At 37.0% G+C, this 20,521-nt stretch overlaps 1 protein-coding gene across 2 annotated transcripts; it reads left to right on the plus strand.

Moving 5' to 3' along the window:
• Window positions 1–715: 715 nt before the first annotated feature.
• On the plus strand, window positions 716–2,713 carry LOC121969170 (AT-hook motif nuclear-localized protein 27-like). 2 transcript variants are annotated; one of them, XM_042519120.1, is made up of 2 exons: window positions 716–1,343; window positions 1,428–2,713. In XM_042519120.1, exon 2 carries the CDS (start codon window positions 1,572–1,574, stop codon window positions 2,451–2,453), a length of 882 nt encoding a protein of 293 aa, XP_042375054.1. In that variant the 5' UTR covers window positions 716–1,343; window positions 1,428–1,571; the 3' UTR covers window positions 2,454–2,713. The 2 variants fall into 2 exon arrangements, with proteins under 2 accessions (XP_042375054.1, XP_042375055.1); XM_042519121.1 differs by having other exon boundaries at window positions 839–1,340.
• The last annotated feature ends 17,808 nt before the right edge of the window (window positions 2,714–20,521 follow it).

The following is a 20,521-nucleotide window of genomic DNA, read 5'->3' on the forward strand; positions in this document are numbered from 1 at the left end:
AAATAAAATTAAGCTCGTGTCAATTTCCACTGCAAGGAGAGGACCGGAAGTGAGATAAGGAATCGACGTTACCCCATGCAGCGTCGCGCTCCACGTGTTTGACAGCTGTACCGCTACCTTCACCCATCCTTTGACCCGTTGACTGCACGTGCTGATTTGAACCCGGCCGATAAATCAAAAATAATTTTTTTTCTGCCAAAAGAAAATCAAAAAATAATTAGTCAAGCAATAAATTACGGCTCGATCAGAAACTTCTCAGAAGCAATTTGCTAAATAAAAATACATTAAAATTGGAAAATAATAAAATATATTACGCATGTGCCTTTGACCGTTTAGACCAAAGATTTCCGAGTCGGGGCCCACTTCCATTGAATTCACAGGCGAAGAGATTTTGCGTTTAGTTTGAAGGATCAAAGCGATCTGCATGGTCAAACAATCTTTCTTAAGATACGAAGAATATCTAGTAAATTGAGAATGGTGTTCTACACGATATTTATTTATTTATTTATTTTAGAAGCAACGAGGTAACTAAGGACTCTCTTTCTAAGACACAGGAAGATCCCTGCAAAGGCCCCCCCAGGAGGTGTACAATTTTGACTTTACCTCTGAAGCCATATCTTTGTGAATATCTCGTTTTGACTAATTAATTGGAGCTTTTTAGGACACTTTGAAGGACTCTGCCCTCCCACAGAAATGACAATTTAATATCGTTTTAGTTTAATTTCATAACATATAACATGTATGGAATTATGCATATAGAACAATTAACTAGTAGAGGAGTATTTGCAGGCTCTGGGAAATGGTCCTGCTGTCCACGCAGGCACAATTAAGCTTCACTGTCAGGTAGCCAGAGGGACAAGTAGCCAGCATTAGTGGTCAAAAGTAACAGATGAGCCCAGAGGGGCTTTGCTTGGCTAATTGCCTTTCAAGCTTTAATCCATTGTTTTGTTTTGTTTTGTTTAAGATCAAACTGTAGACACTGATTAAGCCCCTCATTATTTAATACAGTGTGTTACCCAGACAGTGAATTATTATAATATAGAGCATACGCTAATGCTGCTAAAAGCGCATCTTTATTCCAGTGTTATTTTTTTGGCTTCTCTTCTTCTCGGCAGGGCCAAAGTCTTCCTTCTCCCTTGTGCATCATCATCATCAGGCAGCAGAATCGGCAGGAGGAGGAGCAGGAACCGGCAGCATGTTTGATTCAGATCTTGGGAGGTGGCTTTTGTAGACAACTCGAGTTGTTGTTTTTTTGTGCTGGAAGGTGATTTTATCTTGTGAAAAAGATGGTATCTTTAGCAGCTTTTGCTGGCGCAGGGAAGAGATAAGGCTTTCCCCTGGTGGTAGAACCCTGCATTAATTGATTCTCGGCTCGATTCCTGCTCTGTAAAATATATTAATTCTTACTTTGTAATTTGTTCCTGCAGCTAGGAATCGATAAAGAGGCAGGGGATTGTGAATCGAAAAGCTCTCAACTTTGGAGGAGGAGGAGGAGGAGGAAGAGGAGAGGAGAGGAGATCGCGGAGCATAAGCTGGCAAACAAGTGGTGGGAGCGAGTCGATGTGCCTGGGATGGCCGGGATGGAGGCCGGCGCCCAGGGCGGGGGCGGAGGAGGCCCTTCGCGCTACTTCCACCACCTGCTGCGGCCGCCGCCGCCGCCGTCGACGCACGTACCGCCGCAGGATTCCGGTCTCTCCCCGGAGAAAAGCCCCAAGCCTTCCCGCGAGGAGCACGGGGAGCAGCCGCTATCTGACTCTTCGCCGGCCGGCACGTCGGGTGGGTCCGCTCGGCGGGCGCGCGGCAGGCCGCCGGGGTCCAAGAACAAGCCGAAGCCGCCGATTATCGTCACGCGCGACTCCCCCAACGCGCTCCGCTCGCACGTGCTCGAGGTCGCCGCCGGCGCCGACGTCTTCGAGTGCGTCTCCGAGTACGCTCGCCGGCGCGGCCGCGGCATCTCGGTCCTCAGCGGCGTCGGCTCCGTCACCAACGTGGCGCTCCGCCAGCCGGGGGCCTCGCCGCCGGGGAGCGTGGTGGCCACTCTGCGCGGCCGGTTCGAGATCCTCTCCCTGACGGGCACCGTCCTGCCGCCGCCGGCGCCGCCAGGCGCCGGCGGCCTCTCCATCTTCCTGGCCGGAGGCCAGGGTCAGGTCATCGGCGGCAGCGTGGCCGGGCCGCTCGTGGCCACGGCGCCGGTAGTCCTCATGGTCGCCTCGTTTGCCAATGCGGTCTACGAGCGGCTGCCGCTGGAGGGCGGCGAAGAGGAGGAGGAGGCCGCCGCCGCCGCCGCGCCACCAGGCCAGCAGCCCGCCGTGTCGCAGTCTTCCGGCGTCACGGGAGGCTGCGAAGGCGGCGGAAGCAGCGGCGTCCCGTTCTATAACTTGGGCGGCGGCTACCAGCTCCCAAGCGACGCCTTCGGATGGGGCACTACCGGCGGAGTCCGACCACCATTTTAGTCAACTCTAATTTCCTTCTCCAGTGGATTTGCCTTCTCCCTCTTCCTCTACTAATCATTAATCACACTGGATCTGCCTTCTTCCCGGAGGAGCTCTCAAATCGCCATTAAAAACAGCAAGCTCAACCCATACCAATCAGACCAGGTGCGCAATGGATTCATTGTATCTTCTTCTCCCGCTTTCCTTTGAACTGAACTGAAGAATGTCAATCAAGAATCCATCTTTATTTTATATTTTTCTAGTCATGCATTTTATTTAAACTTGAATCTGTTTCTGCTCTGCATTATATTTTTGATTCCGTGCTTGAATTGAAAGTAAAGTTAATTACCTGGTGGATGTTCATAAGTCGGTCCTTAAATCCCTGTTTTTTGCGGTGGGACGATGACAGAAAGTAGTCAATGTCAAGTACAGCGAAAGAGAGGGAAGAGAGGAGAGTGAAGGATCGTTGTGCTCCCCAGGGAAGGCAAAACGCCCATGAAATTTATTTCAGAATCTGACCAAAAGATTCTCATTTTGGCTTTCATCTTTCCCAAGTACACTTAGGCAGAAAAAGGCTTGTAATGTACTGGCCACCACCATGCTTTTATGTTTTTAATGCTTGTCTATTTACAAAGAATCACGTTTAAAAAAAAAAGACACTTTTTAAAATTTATATTTTATGTAACATTTTTATCTCTTGGAGGAAAAAAATCAAAGAATTGCTTCTTTAAGATTTATCCTATATAAATTTTTGACTCTGGTTTTTTGATTTTTATTATAACATTGTATGCGAATTTTAAAGTTCTATTTGTCTATAGATGCTGTATGGTTAATTATTAATAGATTGAACTAATTTTTCCAAAATACCTGAAAGTTACATTCAACTACGTTGACTTTTGGAATTATTGAACTCAAACCTCATTCGAGAGGCTCTTTGATTATGAAAGTTTTGGAGAGGAAAATCAACGATGGCTATCTAAATGGAGCCAAAGGTTGATATTTTTTTATAGATAAAGATCACATCCTTCTCATTGATTCATGGAGGGTTTTAGATCGCAACATCTTGGTGAGGAAATAGACATCAAACTTATCGACAGTGAAGCTACCATTGACAGTCCCAGTCTCTCTTGAATTGTAGATAAAGCTCACAGTATGATAATGATGATAATGAGATGAGTCTAATTGGAGAATTTTGATCTTGCTTAGCTTTAATGTTCTTGCATTCACAAGGGGATCAAAGGGTTCCTCAGACATAATTGTTAGGAAAAATAATTTATATATTTTCATAGTAATATGATATTGTTTATTTTGGACATAAATCTTTATGAATTTATTTTTAGGTTATACAAAAAGTTTCTGAACCTATTTTTGAGTTCTATTAAAAAGATATTATCTAATAAACTCATGATTTTTTTTATATATTTTTAATTAAAATTTTAATTATAATCCTAACATAATCTTAGATCAATATTGAATTTTATGAGACTTAGCTTAAGTTGACCAAATAAGTTTATTTAGTTAACCAAATCTACGTCAGGAGACTAAATACCCTTAGTCAGTCCAATAAATACCTTTAGTTTTACTCAATTAACGAACATTGGCTCATTGATACCACGGGCAGAGCCAAAAATAAAAATAAATTATTATACATATTTTTACACATAAATAAATATTTATAATAGCTTTTATTAATGAAGAAGCATTGGTATATTTCTTTCCTTATATTTTATTTATTGTAATCCCCACTAATATCAATAAAGGGAGCAGGTGTCTCTCCATGGGTTGACACAGGTAATATATGTATAAGTATTTTTCAGTTGGTATAAAATATTTTATTGGATGTTTAATTTTTTTATATAAAGGATTATTGTGTTATAGAAAAAAAGTCTTCTATAATTTACCCTGACCAGGGCCGCCCAACACGATTCCAAGGCCGACCCAGACTAAGGTCACCCAGCCATTCTTCCAAAACCAACCAACTTGCCTAGCAGCCAGCTACCTAGCAGAACATCAGATGGGCCAATCTTCTTAGCTAAGTATAGAGTATTCGACCAGCTAGTCTTCCTGACTAAGCAGAGCATAGAATCCGACCGGCTAGTCTTCCTAGCCGAGTAGAGAATTTGACCGGCCAGTCTTCCTGGTCGAGCAAAGAATCCGACTGCCCAATCTATCTAGAAGAGCAGAACCGAGCCGATCCATTAAAGGCCCATTAAATCGCTGGGTCTATCGACCCTTTGTCTCATCTATTAACACCTAGACATGAGTAACATGACCCTCTGACATCTTTGTCTAAACACAACCCTCTAACACCTAGACAGGGGTAACACTACCCTCTAATATTTTTTGTCTTGACACGACCCTCCTATAAAATTAAAGTCATGTCCCACAGGGGAGAAGAGGGAGGGAAAAAAGAGAAGAGAGACTCCTTGCTGCATACATTTATTTTCCTATTTATTCGCCTGCACTATTCATCTTCTTGATATAGAACATCATAGGAAATTGACTTGAGCGGTTGCGACCAATATTATGACTAGCTCACCGATCTACTAGAGGGTGCTCCCTGGACCAAGGTACGTTTCCCATACTTATTCTTTACATATTTCATCACTCTACCATTTAGTTGGCTCCTTGCATGTTTTTGGGACCGACCTCTAGCGTCAGAGTGCAAGGCCGAGGCCAGCTCAGTTCGTGTGTAGATTCTTCCAGCGATGGAGACAACTCACCCCCTTCTGATTTCTAGCTCCAAGTCTCCTCACGATCAACACCAACACCACATCACCGGCGGTCCGCTCTTCTCAGTTTCCGGACGGGATTACAGGCTATTCATTTATACCTCTAACTTAGGGGTTTAAGTATCAATAGGTACGACAACCCTCTCCTCCACCAAAAATAATTAAAGGTAGCAGAGGTGGTCGATCGATCGACCATGCAGTTTAGTAAACCATAAGCAACACATGTCGTCGAGCCATCACTAGCGTCGAAGGATTCTCTTAGAAATTAAACATAATTTTAATTGATAGAGATAAAGTATTATAAAATATTATGGACATAGATAGAATGATGAAGTGACAATTATTGATGAGAGTTCATGATTGGATAGAGATAAAATTTAATAAGGTGGTAATCTTGATAAGAATAAAAGTTTTGTGGAGATAAAATAAAGGGAAAAAAAGGGTTTACATTCAATGTATTTGAGATTAGTTCTTATCCAATAAGCCTATAAATATGTACTTTTTCCAATCAATGAAGGTAAGTTGAGTTCTTATTTTTATTCTCCTTTTTCACGTAGAGTAGTTTTTTCTCCCATAATTCTTTTTTCTATCAAAATGGTATCAGAACTATGACTAATGGAGGTATGATTCCCTTCTAAGTTCCATAACTCAAGGCGAGTAATTATGATAATTGGAGTATCAAGATGAAGACGCTTCTTGGAGCTCATGATATTTGGGAGGTTATAAAAAAATGCTACATTGAGCCGCATGATGACTCAACGCTACCTCCGACTAAAAAAGATTGCCTGAGAGATTTAATAAAAAGAAACAAGAAGACTATCTTCCTTATTTATCAAGCCTTAGATGAGTATGATTTTGAGAAAATCTCAAGTGCTATTTCGGCCAAGCAGACATGGGAAAAGCTCCAAGTCTCATATCAAGGAGAAGAAAAAGTAAAAAAGGTATGACTGCAGACATTAAGAAGTCAATTTGATGCTCTTCTTATGAAGGAAGGTGAGTTGGTATTTGATTATTTTTCTAGAGTTTCTAACATTTCCAATCAACTAAAGAGAAATGGTGAGAAACTAGAAGAAATAACGATCATTGAGAAAATTCTTCGATTACTGGATTCAAAATTTGATAGTATTACAACCATTATCGAAGAGACCAAGGATCTACAAGTCATGATGATAGAGCAACTCCTGGGTTCATTACAAGCTCATGAAGAAAAGAAGAAGATAAATAAAAAAATACTCAACAACTCTTAAAGAAGACTCTTCAACCGACAAAGAAAGATGAAAATTTCAGTAACAATAGAAGTCAACGTGGAAGAGGTCATGTGTAACGACTCGACCCCTCGGCCCCTTGGGCGGCGCTCACTTGGCTACCAGGATTCATAAACTCTAGTACTTATCTTGGAGGTTTAGAGTTCGAATCCTGGGGAAGGCAAAAATCCACTGGCCAGGGGTAGAAAGACCTTGTGAGTAACGGCACATGCCCGAGGGTCGTCGGTCGACGACATAAGGGGTCGCCAGTTGGGCCGCCAATGTGGCAGTCCAAGGGGCCGAGGGGTCGGGTCGTTACACCATGAATATGGACGAGGTCGTGCTAATGAGCAATGATGGATTTCTAATAACAACAATTAAAGAGGAGAAAATTCAACGTAACAAGAGAATGTGGTAGAGGGCATACAAACTCAAGGTATGATAAATCTCAAGTTAGTTGTTACAATTGTGACAAATTTGGGCATTATGTTAAAGAATATAGATCGCCTAAGAATAAAATATATGAAAGAGCAAACTATATGGAAGAAAGAAAAGAAAAAGCTGATACGCTACTGTTAGCATATAAAGATAATAAAAGAAGCAAAGATACAAGCCGGTATCTCGACACTGGTGCAAGCAATCATATGTGTTGGAAAAGAAATATGTTCTTAGAGATTGATGAATCAATTGGTAGTAATGTATTATTCAGAGATGAATAAAAGATCGAGGTGAAAAGAAAAGGTAATATACTCATCCCTTTGAAGAATGAAAAACATGAATTTATCTCAAATGTTTTCTTTGTGCCAAATATGTAACATTTTGAGCTTATGACAACTCTTGGAAAAAGGATATGATATTTATCTAAAAGATAATATGTTTATCTTGAAAGATGATATTAGTTGCTTAATTGTTAAGGTATTTATGTCAAAAAATTGAATGTTCTTGTTTAACATTCAAAATGATGTTGTCAATTATCTCAAAGTTTGTTATAAAGACATCACTTGGCTATGATATTTTTGATTTGAGCATCTCAATTTTGGAGGGCTAGAATTGCTTTCAAAGAAGGAGATGGTGAGAGGACTACCTTGCATCAAACATCCTAATCAATTATGTGAAGCATGTCTACGTGAGAAGCACTTTAGAAGAAGTTTTTCAAAGGAGTCAAGTTCAAGAGCTCAAAAGTCATTTTTTAACTTATACACACATATGTTTGCGGTCTGATAAAGCCAAGTTCACTTGGTATTGTTGGTGCGGTTAGCACTAATGATTTAACCCAGATTTTGATGAATGACAAATCAGGTTAAGTTAGTCTGTTGTTGTCTAACACTCTGATCGAGTGTGCAGGAGAAGTCCAGCTAGGTCGACGGGCTGACCGGATGTCTGACACGAAGTCCAGCTAGGTCGACGGGCTGACCGGATAGCTGGCGAGAAGTCCAAGCGGGTCGACGGGCTGACCGGACGCTTGGCACGAAGTCCAGCTAGGTCGTCGGGCTGACCGGATAGCTGGCGAGAAGTCCAAGCGGGTCGACGGGCTGACCGGACGCTTGGCGAGAAGTCCAAGCGGGTCGACGGGCTGACCGGACGCTTGGCGAGAAGTCCAGACGGGTCAACGGACTGACCGGACGTCTGGCAGGTAAGTGAGGTAAGTCACTGGAGGGGAGTGACTGCGAGGACGCGTTCGCGGGAAGGGAACATTAGGCGTCGATCCGGCTTAGATCCATTTCGGATATCTAAGTCGAGATCGTGACTAGATTCCGGTCTCGGAAAGACGGAATCTAAGTCATACTTTGCTTATCTATAAAACTGTGCTAACAATCTTTGCTGCAGGGTAAATTTGCCTCCGGACTAACGTTTGTCTTGCAGGACGGATTCTGCGGGAAAACAGGGTCCGGGTGCCCGGAGGTCCGGGCGCCCGAAAGGGATCCGGGCGCCCGGAAGGGATCCGGGCGCCCGGGAGGGAAATTTCATCCTGATTGCGCGTCGCCACGTGGAGCTCGCTGGTTGGACTTGCCACGTCTCACCAGGGCGCCCGGAAGGAATCCAGGGCGCCCCGAGCTTTATATAAAAGAAGGGTCAGAGGGGAGCTTCAGTACAACAACGGAAAAAGAAAAGTCTTCCACTGCTCTGCGCTTCTGCGACGCCAACAAAGCTCCTACACTACGCTCCTTTCTTTTCCTTTCTTGTCGGTACTTGTTTTCATTTTTCATTAGCATTCACTGTACAATCCTTTTGTAATTATATTCGAATTGCTAGTGATTGTCCAACGAAAGTGGTCAAGGACCACGGGCCTTCGAGTAGGAGTCGTCACAGGCTCCGAACGAAGTAAAAAACAATTGTGTTCATTTACTTTTCCGCTGCGCTTATACTCAAAAATTTCGAATCGATATTCACCCCCCCTCTATCGAATCTAACGGTCCTACAAGTGGTATCAGAGCAGGTACCGCTCTGATTTGGTGCAACCATCAATCAGACAAAGAGGGGGTCTTTTTAAAGAAAAATTATATATCGTCATCTTTTCCCTCCAAAACTGGTTTTGAAAAATACATCGTCATCTTTTCACTATTATTTAGTATCGACAAAATATTACATTTTCAAAAATTTGAGATAATATTTTTTATTAATATTTTAATAATATTTTATTATTTAAAAAAAAATTTGTAGTGAAATATTATTTTTTTTTCAGCACTGCTAATCCAAGACCAAGTCTTGGGATTTTGTCTTTGTTTCATTGTGTGCAAGAACAATGTCTTTTCAAGAAGGATGGAACCCCAATGAACCACCACCGTACGATGAAGATTTCAACTACTGGAGGCGAAGAATGGAATGCTTCTTAGGAAGCGTAGATATCGATTATATGCTAATATTGAAAAAACCTTCTCAGAACTCGGAGCTGAATAAAAACGTAAGTAAAATTATTTATAATATTTTACCTAACAATATTATATGCAGACTAGAAAAATACAAGAATGCATATGAGCTATGGACCCAGTTGATCAAGCTTCACGAGACGCCAATGGAGCTAGAAGATCAAGTTAAAGTCGAATCCGGACTCGAGTCAGATCCAACGGAGAAGCCTGCTGAATTAGGGGTTGCGCTCAAGGTTAGTAATAATTACCAAAACACCCTTGCTAGTAGTAGTTTAAAATATGTGCATGTTAATTTGGATATGTTTGAAAGTATATGTGAAAATAGTATACATGACATACTTGCGAAAATACCCCTAGGATATTTTCTGATAAAATAAATATAATTAATTTAGAAAATACAGAAAATCTAAAAATAATCAATAAATCTAAAATTTCGAATTTAAACCTAAACAAATTTGAAAATTCGAACAAAAAGGATGACAAGGTCAATATTAATCTAGACATAATTAATAAATTATTTAATAATCTAGACAATATCAATCTGGAAAATTCTATCCAAACCCAAGATAATTTAATTAACAAAAAATTAAATTTTAATGATAAGACTTATTTAATAAATTCCACTAATTATATCAACTTAAAAGGTAAAAAAAATATAAAGATAAAATCAAACACTTTGATAAAATCAAAACGAAAGTTAACAAACTTAAAATTAAATGTTAAAGATAACATATTAAACAAAAATAATCTAGAAAATTTAAAATTAACAATTAACAAAAAGTTAAAAGATAAACCTTTAAAAGAAATATAATTCAAACAATTTAATTAACTCAAAAATAAATAAAAACCTAAACTTTAAAAATAAGCTATTAAAGAAAGATAATTCAATTAACCCAATAAAATTGAAAGAAAATTTAAATGTTAAATATACTCTTTTAAAGAAAGATAATTTGACCAATTTAATTAATTCAAAATTAAAAACTTAAATTTAAATTACAAATTAAACATTAAAACTTAACTAAAACCAACTCCAATTATACAAGAAATCTTAAAAAGAAAAATCAATAATTTAAGGGGAGGCTCCATAATAGCTGGCACCTCCAAAAATAACTTACCCGACAGGGTAACCCAAATAAACTAACCCGGCAAGGTAATTAGGATTAGTTAAAAAGGGACCCAGTTTAACTTGAATCACGGTACGGGTAAAGTTTTTGGATGATAGTACGTTAGGGAAGCTTGGGCATCGCATGTCTAGAAAGATATGACTTCGATCTGGTGCATTTGGCCAAGTGGAACTGACCGAAGCTATCCTTAAACAGAACCTAACTAGTTAGACCAATGTTTAGTACTAAGCTCCATGGATAGGACTATTCGGAAAATCTCGAAAGGTTGGTTACTTCTAATGACGTACAAGTGACTCGCCAAGCTTAGAAGTTTATCCGAAGAATGCCTATTTGTTGATACCAAAGCTAAACCTGAATCTAACACAAGTTAAATCAAACTCTATAATTAAATCTAATTCATCTCACAAAATTGTAGGATTCCCTGATTGAAAATATAGATCAGGTGAGAGGACTAATGACCTAAAAGAAATTAATTAAATTAATTAAATTAAATTAAATTAAAATTAAATCAATTAAATTAAAATAACATTTTCTTTAATTTAAAAATTTATTTTAAAAATTAAATTTAATTTTCTTTTACTTACAAATTTATTTTTAAAATTAAACTTAAATTATCTTAATCCCAAAAATTCTTTTAAAAATTCTTTTAAAAACTTTTAAAACTTATTTTTTTAAAAAAAAATTATTTTAAAAATTCATTTAAAAACTTTTAAAACTTGTTTTAAAAAAAATTAAAAAAAAAATTTATTTTAAAAATTCATTTAAAAACTTTTACAACTTATTTTAAAAAAAAAATATTTTAAAAATTCTTTTAAAAACTTTTAAAACTTATTTTGAAAATTATTTTAAAAATTCTTTTAAAAACTTTTAAAACTGATTTTAAAAAATTATTTTAAAAATTCTTTTAAAAACTTTTAAAACTGATTTTAAAAAATTATTTTAAAAATTCTTTTAAAAACTTTTAAAACTTATTTTAAAAACTTTTAAAACTTATTTTATAAATTATTTTAAAAATTCTTTTAAAAACTTTTAAAACTTATTTTAAAAACAAAAAAAAAAATCATTCTAAAAATTCTCAAAAAATTACTTTTTCAATAATAATAAAAAAAAACTATTAAAAATTATGATTTAGACTTTAGGCATATTTTTAACATTAAACATTATTGTAACCTCAAACATTATTTTAACTTTAAAATTAAAGTTAAAACTTAACATTAAAATTTTAAAGTTAATTTAGGTTTAAGACTTAAACATAATTACAATTAAAATCAAACTTAAATTGCCTTCAAAAACTATTTTAAGAATAAACTTAAAACTAAATAACATTAAATAATTAAATTCAAAATTACATTGAAATATGCTGTTAACAAATAATTAAAATTTGATTAACTTAAGATTATAAACTAAGTTAAATACTTAATAAGTGAATAATTGAAATAAGAACTTAAAAAATTAACTTACACCAAATAGTTAATTAATTCTTAATTTAACTCAATAAATCTTAATTTTAATATTAATCAAAATCCTAATTTCACTATAAATTAAATCATAAGTTATCCTTATTAACTATTAATTCAAATTGAACTTTAACTTAGTTTAAAGTTAGTAGTGATTTGAAGTACAATTTATTAAAGTTATTAAACTAAGTTAATCCAACTTAAAAGGAAGTAAATGAAAAAATCGAATTATAACTAATACTTTTATTAACCAATTCAATTAATTAATACAAAGGTTAACTCATTTTAAATAAATATTAAATTATTAAATCATGTAAAAATTAATCAATAAATTATTAATAATGGTTAACTGTTATTGAATTAATAAATTCTTTTCGTATTTAACCTTAAGCTTAAAAGTCTGAATCTAAAATTAATTATTGATTAATCAAACTCAAATAAACAATTATGGGGGATAATAAAATAAGGAAGATTAATAAATTAAGGGAGAGTAATAAATAAGGAGGATTAATATATTAAAGGAGTATCAAATTCAGGGGGAGGTTTATTTATCTCCTTAAGTGTTAGTCTTCTCTTTAAAATCTCTCTAGAAAATTCTACCTCAATTTAAAAAAAAAAAATTACTTTGAATATTTTTAGCAAATATTTTCAAAATTTTATGTCGGTTTAGGGGGAGGAATTAATTAAAATTTTCCCTCTATTTAAAATATTTTAAAATTTGTGTTTGAAAATATTTTCTTAAAAATTTCTTAAACCTATTTTTGAAAACTAACTCTTATAAAACTATGTTTTTTTAAGAATTGGGTTTTACTTTTTATTGAAAATTGAATCTTTTACAAACTTAGTGTTGAAAAATAAATCAGTTTTGGAAAAATAAATTTTTCAAACTTAGTTTTGAAAACTTATGTTTGAAAAGCGTTTCAAAGTTGAAACTTGTTTTGAAAATTTAAAACTTGATCTTGAAATCTAGAACTTATACACTTGTGTTTGAGATTTTGTCTATTTAGACTTAGCTATTTTTCTAAAATCTAAAAGCTAACGCTTTAAACAAGTTTTTCAAAAGTTTAAATTCCCCCAGATTATCTTGACATTTCAAAAAATCTATGCTTATTTAATCAATGCTTATTTTTGATGAATGCCAAAGGGGGAGGGTTAGTGGTTAAGTTAGCTAAACCAGAGTTGAAAATATAAACCAAAAAAAAAACCCTTTTAATGCTTGTGTTTTTCTTGCATATGTTTTCACTAACTTAACCAGGTTGTCATTCCATCAAAAAGGGGGAGATTGTTGGTGCGGTTAGCACTAATGATTTAACCCAGGTTTTGATGAATGACAAATCAGGTTAAGTTAGTCTGTTGTTGTCTAACACTCTGATCGAGTGTGCAGGAGAAGTCCAGCTAGGTCGACGGGCTGACCGGATGTCTGGCACGAAGTCCAGCTAGGTCGACGGGCTGACCGGATAGCTGGCGAGAAGTCCAAGCGGGTCGACGGGCTGACCGGACGCTTGGCACGAAGTCCAGCTAGGTCGACGGGCTGACCGGATAGCTGGCGAGAAGTCCAAGCGGGCCGACGGGCTGACCGGACGCTTGGCGAGAAGTCTAAGAGGGTCGACGGGCTGACCGGACGCTTGGCGAGAAGTCCAGACGGGTCAACGGACTGACCGGACGTCTGGCAGGTAAGTGAGGTAAGTCACTGGAGGGGAGTGACTGCGAGGACGCGTTCCCGGGAAGGGAACATTAGGCGTCGATCCGGCTTAGATCCATTTCGGATATCTAAGTCAAGATCGTGACTAGATTCCGGTCTCGGAAAGACGGAATCTAAGTCATACTTTGCTTATCTATAAAACTGTGCTAACAATCTTTGCTGCAGGGTAAATTTGCCTCCGGACTAACGTTTGTCTTGCAGGACGGATTCTGCGGGAAAACAGGGTCCGGGCGCCCGGGAGGGAAATTTCATCCTGATTGCGCGTCGCCACGTGGACCTCGCTGGTTGGACTTGCCACGTCTCACCAGGGCGCCCGGAAGGAATCCAGGGCGCCCCGAGCTTTATATAAAAGAAGGGTCAGAGGGGAGCTTCAGTACAACAACGGAAAAAGAAAAGTCTTCCACTGCTCTGCGCTTCTGCGACGCCAACAAAGCTCCGACACTACGCTCCTTTCTTTTCCTTTCTTGTCGGTACTTGTTTTCATTTTTCATTAGCATTCACTGTACAGTCCTTTTGTAATTATATTCGAATTGCTAGTGATTGCCCAACGAAAGTGGTCAAGGACCACGGGCCTTCGAGTAGGAGTCGTCACAGGCTCCGAACGAAGTAAAAAACAATTGTGTTCATTTACTTTTCCGCTGCGCTTATACTCAAAAATTTCGAATCGATATTCTCCCCCCCTCTATCGAATCTAACGGTCCTACAGGTATGAGTAATTATTTCATTCTTTTCATAGATGAATTTTCTTAAAAAAATTGAATATATTTCTTAAAGCAAAAATTAGAGGTATTCGGCATATTCAAGAAATTTAAGGCTACTGTAGAAAAGGAGAGTGGTCTCGAGATTAAAGCTATGCGTTCTGATCGAGGAGGAAAATTTATCTTAAAGGATGATCCTGTCCGGAATCTAAGTCAGACGGACCGCCGGGTGAGGTGGATGGAATGTTGACCGAGTCGCGATGTCCCGGAGGGGGGGTGTGCTGAGATGACTTCTGTGTTGACCAAGTCATCAAAAGTCCTCTGGTCAACGCTACCTGCAGCCAGCGGTCGGGTTGCCCCGGTCCCTTGTACCCTGAGGCTCGAGGCAGATTCAACGAATATATGAGTAACAGGTTAATAATATAATAATGAGATAAATGAGGGGGAGTACGGAAAACGTACCCTGGCCCAGGGACGCCCTCGGATAGGACGCTGCTCAAGTTGTTGTGACTCGGAAAAGCAGATGAATGCGCCGGACGAGGAGCTGGATTTGACGATGCAGAGCCGGACGCGCCATGGAGCTGGAAGCGGCAGCACGAAATCAGATGTGACATCGGCACGCAGGTCGGGATAAGACATCGACACGCAAGCCGGGATAAGACAACCACACGAAGGCTAGACATAAAACACAGTCTGAAATACAACCGCAGCTCACAGGCCGGGACACAATGACGACGACACATAGATCGAGATTCGACCACAACTTGATGACCGAAATATAATAATGATGTAAGGCTGGAGCATGGCACACGGACCAGATGGGCACGAAGATCGGAACACAATAACAACACGAAGGCCGAAGACGGGGTAGCTCTCAGAATGCTGGATCATCAGAATACAGACTGCCCTAAATGCGAATAAGTCAAATCTGAAGTCAAAGGTGTCCGATAGGGGTGCCGGTTGGTTGATTCCAATGGCGGGGGCAACGACAGTGACAATGGCAATGGCCTTGGCAGCTAGTGGTTGCTTGCCGGGGTTATGGACCGGCGCCCTCGCAAGTGCGGTAGTCGGTTGAGGCTGAGAGGGAAGAGAGGAAGTAGCGGCGGTCTGTGGCGTTGAAGTGAGGGTTGTGACGTACGGCGGTGATGTCCTCGGCGCTGGAGCGAGTCAGGGGTGGCCAAAGGTTGGTCGGCTAAGCAACAACGTCGGAGATGTCAGCACCTCGCGGAAGAAAGAAGAGGGGAGGCGGCGTGGATGTTGTCGGCACGAAGAGGAGCGTGAGAGGGAGAGTCATCGGCAATGTCCTTGGCCACGGTGGTGTCTGCCGACAAGAGGAGAGGGAGAGAAGAGAAGAGGAGCGAAGCGGCCGCCGTTGGCGAGGAGAGGAGCTTGGGCTTCCCGGCGGCGACAACGTCGTCTGGCGAGAGAGCAAAGTCAAGAGAGGAGAAAAGGGGGTGGTGGCTGAAGGCATCCACCGGTGAGAGGAAAAGGAGTGAGGAAAGGGAGAGGGTGGTGGCTCGCCGGCGCCGAGGGAGAAGGTGAAGATTGAGGTGGTCCTCCTTTCATTGTGGCGGCGGAGAAATTTCCACCAAAAAGAGAAAACATAGCAGCCCCCCATCGCACAGTACCTCTTTCCCTCTCTTAAGCCCTAAACGGTGGAAAGACAATAATGCCCCTCCTTCCCCTCTTAATTACTCTCCTGCCCCAAAACTATATCCACATCAAAGGAGTTTTAAGAATTTTATGAAGTCAATGGAATACAATGACCCTTGATAGTTTCAAGATCCCCTCAACAAAATAGAGTGACAAAAAGAAAGAATCGAACCATCCTTGATATGACAAGGATTATTCTCAAAAGCAAGAGGCTACCAAAGGAACTTTGGGCAGAAGCGATTGCATGTATAGTACACTTATCCAACTGATCACCAACAAGGAGTGTGTGGGACAAGACACCACATGAAGCATGGAACGGAAGGAAGTCTGGGATTTCTCATCTAAGAGTTTTTGAGAGTATAACCCACGTTCATATATCTGATAAAGCAAGAAGAAAATTGGATGATAAAAGTAAGAAGTTTATTTTTATTGGCTATAATACTAATTCAAAAGGGTATAAGCTATACAACATAGATACTGGGAAGACAATAATCATCTCGGATGTCGTATTTGATAAAAAAGGAGAGTGGAATTGGGAATCTTAAAATGAAGATTACAACTTCTTCTCATACTTTGAAGAAGAAAATGTGAAGCAACCAAGAGTGGAGCAAACAAGAGAGGAGCCTACTACTTCACTAGTAACACCAACATCAAGTATTTAAGGAAATTCATCTGCATCAACTTCAAGTGAAAATTTAAGTGAAAAAGTATCATGCTTTAGAAGCTTACAGGCCATATATGACGTAACTGTAAATTAAAATAATATTACTCTATTTTGTCTCTTTGTCAATTGTGGGCCTATAGATTTCCAAAAAGTTATAAAGAGCCAAAGGTGAAAAAATATAATGGTTGAAGAAATCAATGCGATCAAGAATAATGATACGTGAGAGTTAACTCCACTAGTTTCCTGAAGGACATAAGACAATTGTTGTGAAGTGGGTGTAAAAATTAAAGAAGAATGCCAAAGGATAAGTTAAAAGATACAAAGAAAGATTGGTAGCAAAAAGCTACAGTCAAAAATCTGACATTGATTATGATGAGGTATTCGCTTCTGTTGCGCAATTAAAAACTATTAGACTAATAATTTCTTTAGCAATCCAAAATAAGTGGAGAATATATCAAATAGATGTAAAATCTACTTTTTTTAAATGAAATTTTCGAAGAAAAAATCTATATTCGACAGCCATCAAGTTATGAAAGTCAAAGGATAGGAAGACGGAGTTTTAAAATTGAAAAAGGCTCCTTACGTGCGGATTCACCCAAGTTCACCGTGGAATACACCGCTCACCTATATATATACCTGCATATTATCCGAGTCGACACACAGGCTACCCTTTTCAAAAGCCTCTCCGCCGCCGCCGACCTCTGATCATCTGATCACTTCCTCTTGGTCATCGTCTTGTTACTACTGGTGCTAGAGTCGACGATCAGAGCCCTGAGAAGGGCTTCTTCAAAGGGGATCTTGATCTGCCGCGGGTGTGCACTCAGGTGCATGATGAAATGCTTGACGATTGGGATTGGGATTGGGATTGGGAGTTGAATGATTTGCTCGGCCGGGCAAGGACTCTGGAGTTGGACATGTTTGGAGATGATTGATTATCATGAATGGTATAATCTTCTATTTCTCCAAGCTAATAATTATGTTACCATGAGAGTTTACACGCCAGAACTTGATTACCTCTCTCATGTGTTTAATCTCTATCTATTCATCATGTATGGAGACAAAAGAGTATATCTATAAACACTAACCTAGCTGCAATTTTCTTTGGATCATCAACCAAGAAATAGGATCTAGGATCGAGATAAGCAACAAAAAAAGGTCAGAACAATTATATCGATGGCGAACAAGCTGTTCAAGATATTCTCGATCCACAAGAATTTTGCAGGCGAGTAGCTTTGGAATGCCAGTTCTAACGGGCAAATCCACGTTGAGTAAATAACAAACGGGATTAGGAACATTTGTCATGCCCTGAGCAAATAAAAACCAGCGCTCATTCATTAAACCATCAATGTTAGCTATGCATGATTTGTGAGAAAGTTTTAAGTACATACCTGTAAAGTGGATCGTAAGGTGAGATTATGAACTTCCTCAGATTAGCAGACCGGTAGATGCCGGCTCCTAGCGACGGCAACAGCTCCTCAGATTATGAACAATATTGATGGAGACCGATTGTGGCATGTTGGATTAGTTGTGAAGAATGCACTATATTTTGCGGAGCTAAGTGGGTGTATATCCATAAGGGGTGTAATTGAGCTAAGTTGAGTCGAACTTTTGAATGTTTAAATTTGACTCGTTTATAATCGAGTCTAAGTTCAAATTTTATTAATGAATATATTCATGGTTTACGAGTTTATTTGAACTTTTATCAAGCCTAAATTATAAGTTTAATAAATATAAATTATAAATTTAAATATTTATTAAAAATTAAATTATATATTTAGAGAAAATTATAATATACTTATTAAAATTTATAATTTTATTCAAATAAATAAATTTAATATATTTGTCTATACTTTAATCTATAAATTCAATATCAAAATTATTATTTTTTAAATTAAAAGTTAATTCATAAGTTTATTAAAAAAATATGTTCACGAGCAAACAAGTCGAGTATTGTGAAGGTTGAGTTTAATTTTTTTATCTTAACCAGCCTGTTTAAACGAGTTCAAACAAACTTTTATCGAATCGAACTTCGGATAGCTCATGAATGACTTGGTTCATTTACACCCTTAGACACACCTTCCTCGAAGCATATATGAAATAATATATTTTGGGTTCGATTAAGTTATTGATTACATTTTTATAATTTAAAACTTTGTAATTTTATGTGATCCATTTTAATTAATTGAAAAATATATATTACTTTAATTTATATTATGAGAAAATAAAAAATATCATTTATCTTATAGAAAAATATTTTTTTTTCAAGAGAGACACCAAGGGAATTACAGAAATTAGTTGAAAAGGAATTAATTAGCCCTACGGTATCTGCAATATGTGTGAAGAAAATATACATAAAACAGGCCCTTCAAGGATATGATGAAAAGAAAATGAAAAAACATGAACATAACAACAATAATAGATGGGTTGAATCATTCAAATGCCCATGAACTTTAAAACTAAGTTTATTCTGTGTTTGAATCTTTTGCACAATGAAACAAAAATGCAATCATAAAGAGAATATAATAGCAATCATTCCAAGTGAATAAAAATTTGATAAAATTGATTTAACCAAATCGAATAGATGGAATTTTAAAATTCAATTAAGTTAATTCAGTTTTAAAAATTTTTTTTATAAAATTCGGTTTGATTTTTAATTAATTTGATTCGATTTCGATTTTAAAATTCATAATTCGGTTAAATGGAATAAGAATATTAATTTAATTATTTTTTATTTAAAAATAATAATAAATTAAACAAAATATAATTTAATTATTTTTTATTTTAAAAATAATAAATTAAATAAAATCTATAATTAATTAGATAAAATTTAAATTTAATTAATTTAGTTTAAAATTTTAGTTAATTCGATTTTTAACCGAATTAACTTATATTTAAGCGATTTGATTTATTCGATTTTTATAAAAAAAATTAAATCGATTCAGTTGGTTAAAAAATTTAATTTATTTAATTTTTAATTTATTTGATTTAATCGGTTTGATTTTAATATAATATTCAGCCCCGCAGCCATGTATCCTGTTGAAGAGTAACAATTATATAATTGAAATTCGGCCTGAATAATTTAATTTTTAATGTTTTTTATAAAATTCCGTTCGATTTTCTGTTAATTCAATTCGGTTTAGATTTTGAAGTTTATAATTTAGTTAAATCGAATAAAGATATTAATTTACTTATTTTTTATTTAGAAATATAATAAATTAAATAAAATACGTAATTAATTAGAAAAAATCTAAATTTAATTAATTTAGTTTAAAAATTTTATTAATTTAATTTTTAACTAAATTAATCGACATTTAATGAGTTCAATTTGTTCAATTTTTTCTAGAAAAATAAATTTAATTTATTTAATTTTTAATTTATTCAATTTAATCGATTCCAGCAGCTATTAAATGTCTCCTGTTGAGGAGCAGGAGCAGCTAACTATAGAGTTCCTATATGGGTTCTATGGTTCTGCTGAACTACTGCCTGCTTTATTTATTCTTAGTATGCTTTATTTATTATTCGTTGGACGTGGTCAATGCTCATTTTGCCAACTAATCCTACAACCTTGAATAAGAAAGGAGATATCAACGAACAAATTGTCTGGAGCTATATTTTGGAGAACAAATGTATTATTTGCTCAATATTAAACTATTGTACCGAGGTATTAAAAGAAAAAAAAAATGGACATGTGTTTAGTTAAATGATATCTTAATTTAATCATATATAGGCGATTTGCTTTTTCTGATTTATATATCGATACTATATATATCAACATAGAGATAAGGGACTATGTGACGGATTCTTAATCTATTTAATAAAGAGTTATACGGTAGGATTAAGGTTTAGTTGATTTAGGGACCATGTGACGCTTTTCAAGACTTGGTTAATATAATTTTCATGTGGCATATTAACAATCTCTGACCTTCCAAACCGATCGGATTTACCAAG

Source organism: Zingiber officinale, chromosome 4A, assembly GCF_018446385.1.
Source record: "Zingiber officinale cultivar Zhangliang chromosome 4A, Zo_v1.1, whole genome shotgun sequence".
NCBI lineage: Eukaryota > Viridiplantae > Streptophyta > Magnoliopsida > Zingiberales > Zingiberaceae > Zingiber > Zingiber officinale.

What these genes read in the sequence shown, in the direction of transcription:
- LOC121969170 (XM_042519120.1), top strand. Translation starts at nt 1,572, where the DNA reads ATGGCCGGGATGGAGGCCGGCGCCCAGGGCGGGGGCGGAGGAGGCCCT.